The sequence below is a fragment of the Brassica rapa genome, chromosome A04 (genome assembly GCF_000309985.2).
Source record: "Brassica rapa cultivar Chiifu-401-42 chromosome A04, CAAS_Brap_v3.01, whole genome shotgun sequence".
In the NCBI taxonomy this organism is placed as follows: Eukaryota; Viridiplantae; Streptophyta; class Magnoliopsida; order Brassicales; family Brassicaceae; genus Brassica; species Brassica rapa.
Window position 1 is genome coordinate 7,257,743 of NC_024798.2, and position 5,118 is coordinate 7,262,860.

The window sequence follows — 5,118 nt, forward strand, 5'->3', positions numbered from 1 at the left end:
TTTGTGGTAGAGAGAAGTGAAAATAAAAGAAAAGAAAAGGTAACATACAAATTCAAACACTATTACCTTTTAAAATGACGTAACAGGAGGGACAAACCGTAACAGAAATAATTAAAAAAAACAGTCATGATTCTGAAACATTATTTTAAATGTACCCTCCTCCTCATGTTTCAGTGGTAGATTCTGCTTCATACTGAGTTGGAGGTGAGACCGGTTCATGTTGTGCGGGAAGGTGCTCCTCTATAGGCTGCATCTCTGTTTTTTTCTTCTTCTCTTTCTGGATCACTTGTCGTGGCATTACCTCTAGTAAAAAGCTACCTCCGTTCCACACAGCCGCCGAAATCTTCAGGATCTGAAAGATGACGTGAAGTCTATACGATAAGAAGATAGGTACGGTCAATGCCATGGTCGCAACCGTGAAGATGGCCTGGAACAGGATGTACATCCACATACGATTCTGATCCCCTAGGATACCGCTTAGCTGCCACAACTTATTGTTCGCCTTTTGAGCTTTCTTCGACAGCTCTCTACAGAGATCAGAGGTCGTGTTCAGCCTACGGTGAGAAGACAAGATATTATAACGGATGATTGATACCTGTACGAAGTCATAACTTCAGGATCTCTCAGGAGTCTCTGCCTCCGCAAGACATTGACGATCAGAAAATAAAGCACTTGCCAAAGAGTATAAACCACCAAGGGGATGAGAAACAGCCATGTGAAAAGGTAAGGCTTATCATCCACGTAAGGCCATGAAACCCTACGAGCAGTGCCAACAGGGTGCATAGCTGCGAAAGTCTCTGGATTCCACCACCTAATCGTGAAGAACACGAGCCCTGCAAACCAAAGTCATTGCATGACTTAAGAATCCAGGAGACAACATATTGCTTAAGCAAACACAGCCCAGTTACGAAGCTCTGAAAGAAAGATTATATAAACTCACCAGGCAAAAGATGTATAAGAACACTAACAATCTTATCGACGGAACTAAAAACCAGGCTGCAACGCCAGACAATAAGCGCCCATGCCAATGGTCCCTGCAGATGAACAACAGTATAAGAAGACACAACCAAGTCGTTAAGTTAGCTTACACAGACTCATCATATACATGTGTCCATGTAGTTAACAGAAGCATACCTCTGCAAAGGAAAAGCAAACCATGAAAAGCTTTTCATTTTTAGGGTACAGAAGAAGATCAACCAAGAAGATTGTGTTGGCGTAGTAGCAAAAGTCCTATCATTACAAAAAAAAATGCTTTAAGAATATAATCAAAATGGTGTTTGGTTGGTTGATTAACAAAACCTCAAAAGGGACGTTACCAGAAGATAATAATGCCACTTCTTAAACCGGTAATATATCCATCGGAGAGGGACAAAGATGACATAGAAGAAGCAGTAAACGAGAGGAATGTCCTGTGGCCCTGAGAACAGAACATTAAAGTTAATAGCAACATTGATTTGAATCAAATATCAACTTTGGTATTTATATATGTTCAACTCACTTGCCCCAAGTAGGAAACAAAATCCTCCAAATCCGAGCACCCCAACAAGATGTGTAACCTTAAAAAGAATAACATTGCAAATCAAGAGATGACAAATTTTCAAAACAATCAAGAAATTTGGCTTTAATCATGAATCAAGATTCATATAAATTGTTTCAGCACCACAAGGCAAAAAAAAAAAAAAAATCAAAACACTTTCTCATATTTTTTTTTTTGCCATTCAAATAAAACTAACCAACAAGCTTTAATGATACCTTATTGATGAATCTTTCGTGTTCTTCGGCTTGTTTGGCGATCTTAACGGCCTGTTTCGATAAGATCTCGCGCGTCTGCACCGCTTGTTTAGACAATAACTCTCTCGTCTGAACAACTTTCTGCAAGATGAAAATCCTGTCAATACGATTTGTCCCAAAATCGAATCTAAGGAGAGGAGGCGATGATACCTTTGATCGATCCTTGAGACGTTGTTTGACAGCCTCGAACGAGTCTTCTCCATTGAGGTTCGAATCTTCCGAGTGTTCCTCGTTATTAGCCATTATTATTGTGGTGCACGAGAGTCAGACTGCAGAGAAACCGTAAAACACCGGACAAAACCAATTTAATTACTTATGATCTATTTAAAAGAAATTAAACTTACATATATATATATATTGCTTTTATTGTCCACATTTTCTAAATTTTACAACATCGTCTATTTCTAGCTTCGACACGTGGCTTTGCCTTGGAAAATTTGGAGAGTGGAGAAAACATTATTCTTTTAAGCATTTAATAGCAATAATTATTCAATTGTTTTAGGAAACAGAAAAAAAAAAAAGTAAAAAAATGTTGGGAAGACTCCAAGTGGAGGAAATGATAACACTGGAAGGCTAATAAAGAGCCACGTGTTATGGTTGAAACTTCCAGGCTCTTTTTGCATCCTTTGAAGAAGCTTCTAGCGTACACGTATTTTATTATTATTACTAGGTAAGTTTCTCGTACGGATATAAATATTTCTAAATAAATATATTATAATAATTGATATTTTTATAGTAGTTAAATCTAAGATTTTAAATATAAATTGAATTAGTCAAGTTACTCATATTGTGAGTATAATTATTTTTATTATAATTAAATCAAATCAAATTAATTTTATTTATCGATTAAATATGCATGTATTTTTATAATATTTATCAACTTATATGGTGACGTTTTAAAAAAAACATTAGAAGATAAAGCGATGATCAATAGAAAGTTACATGCATAAAAGTAGTTCATACAAGTTGATAAAAAAAAGTAGTTAATGCCTTTTTGGAAGCTAATAAACACATATCAATGTTTACATTAATTAAAATATTTTAAAAATTCTAAATAGCTTTATACTTTTGATTTATTAAATAGAAACTAAACTTTATTTTAAATAATCTTAAAATCAGAATTCAGATTTTCTTTGGTATTTTAATTATGGTTCTATTAAGTTCCACAAACATGAAAACATTAAATTTAAAAGCAAATTTAATATTAAGAAAACAAATAACTTTATCAATGATAAAATATATTACATCTACCTCATTAACCTATTTTGTAACTATTTTGTAACTATTTGATCAAACGATGTTTATTTTTAAAATTTCTTTCTAGTTTTTTATATCTCTTAAAAATAAGCAAAAAAAAATTGTGATTTTATTTGAAAATCATATTATATAAAAAAAATATAATTTATCGATATTTTTTATTGTAATTGAAAGATATTATAGTCAACTAAATATATGAAAAATAATTTATCGATATCTTTTCTTATTTTATATATTTATTTATTCTAAATTTTTTGCTTTTATATTAATGATAATATTACGATATATATTTAATATAATATTTTTATTTTTTATATACTATATTTACTTATTATTTATTTTTTTCTTAGATTTTATATTTACTTATTCTAATATTACGATAAATTTTTAATATAGTATTTTTATTTCTTATATTGTGTATTTAGTTATTATTTATTTTACTAAACATTTTCAAGATAGATGCTTAATTTAGATTTTTTTATTTCTTAATTGTATATTTACTTATTCTAATTTTCTTGCTTTTATATCAAATGGTAATATTATAATAGATTTTTAATGTAATATTTCTATCTCTTATATTGTATATTTACTTATTATTTATTTTTCTTTATATTGTAAACTTACTTATTATTGTTTAATGTAATATTTATATTTCTTATTTTGTATATTTACTTATTATTTATTTTTTCTTATATGTATATTTACTTATTATTATTTTTTAGTAACAATGTCATGTGTCATCTTTCGGTAGAAGTATTTTTCGCTGATGTGGACGCTCTATGGAACCTCAAAAAGTTTTAATATAGATTTACTATACATTTTCTAGATAGATGCTTTATTTACATTTTTTATTTCTTAATTGTATATTTACTTATTCTAATTTTCTTGTTTTTATATCAAATGATAATATTATAATAGATATTTAATGTAATATTTCTATTTTCTTATATTGTATATTTACTTATTATTTATTTTTTCTTATATTATATACTTTCTTAGTGTTGCTTGATGTAATATTTATATTTCTTATGTTTTATATTTACTTATTATTTATTTTTTCTTATATGTATATTTAATTATTATTTTATTTTCTTTAGTACTGTCATCTTTCGGTATAAGTATTTTTCGCTGATGTAGACACTCTATAGAGTTTCAAAATATCTTTTTTATTAGTATAGATTTAGCAAAACTAAACATTTTATGTCAACAATTTATTAAAACTAAAAGACAACAATTTCTTACATAATAAATAATGTAGAAAACTAACAAAACTTTCTCGGTAAAAAGGGACTTCTTTAAAATAAATTTCTTATATGCTGTGGTATCTCACTTCCGCTTGAGGTTTTTTATCGATGCAAAGCTAAAGTCTTTGAAGTGTTAAGGGGGTGTTAGTGGAACTTAGATTTTTATAAAGTTTATTGATTTTAAAAATTGAGAAATTTGTTAAATTTGGAAAAAGATGTAGAGAATTTTGTATATTGTGAAAATCTATGAAAATAAAGTAATGTAATGATTCTAAGAATTCAAAGTAAACATATAGTATTCTCAAAATCTTAATTTATGAGTTAAAATGATAAGAATTCAACTCCGGATAACACTTACTTTAGTAGATTTGTAGAATCATTAAAATCTAAACTTTTTGAATAACAAATGATTTTGTATATAATTATAGAATCATCAAACCAATAACAACAGATTTTAATGAGAATATGAGAATCTATAAACCAATAACACTAGACTTAGAAATTCTAAAACTCATTATAAATCTCATCCCACTAACACCCCCTAAAAAAAAAACAATTCGAAATGCTTGCCTTCAGGCGAAGTTTCAAAAAATGACTCCAAGTATAGTTAGAAAGTGAAAATGTGTCCCTCCATGTAATTTATTCATATCTTTGAGAGCTTATTTTATTTATTTTTTCACATTTGAGAGCCTATATGAGATAAGATCAAGTAACAGGTGCATACTGATTATGGTAGGAAGCACTTATGTTCTGTTGGTATTAAACTGTCCCGAAAATGTTTTTATTGCGGTCAGTAAACCTATGGAATCACAAGAACTTGGAAACA

General features: G+C 29.0%; 1 protein-coding gene across 1 annotated transcript; it reads right to left on the reverse strand.

Annotated features, from left to right (window-relative positions):
* LOC103849213 (uncharacterized membrane protein C776.05) lies at positions 1-2,162 on the reverse strand. The gene is made up of 8 exons (XM_009126027.3): positions 1,942-2,162; positions 1,753-1,872; positions 1,499-1,556; positions 1,317-1,417; positions 1,135-1,230; positions 941-1,034; positions 596-833; positions 1-527 (listed from the first exon to the last, which is right to left on the reverse strand). Exons 1-8 carry the CDS (start codon positions 2,032-2,034, stop codon positions 164-166), a joined length of 1,164 nt encoding a protein of 387 aa, XP_009124275.1. The 5' UTR covers positions 2,035-2,162; the 3' UTR covers positions 1-163.
* Between the last annotated feature and the right edge of the window lie 2,956 nt (positions 2,163-5,118).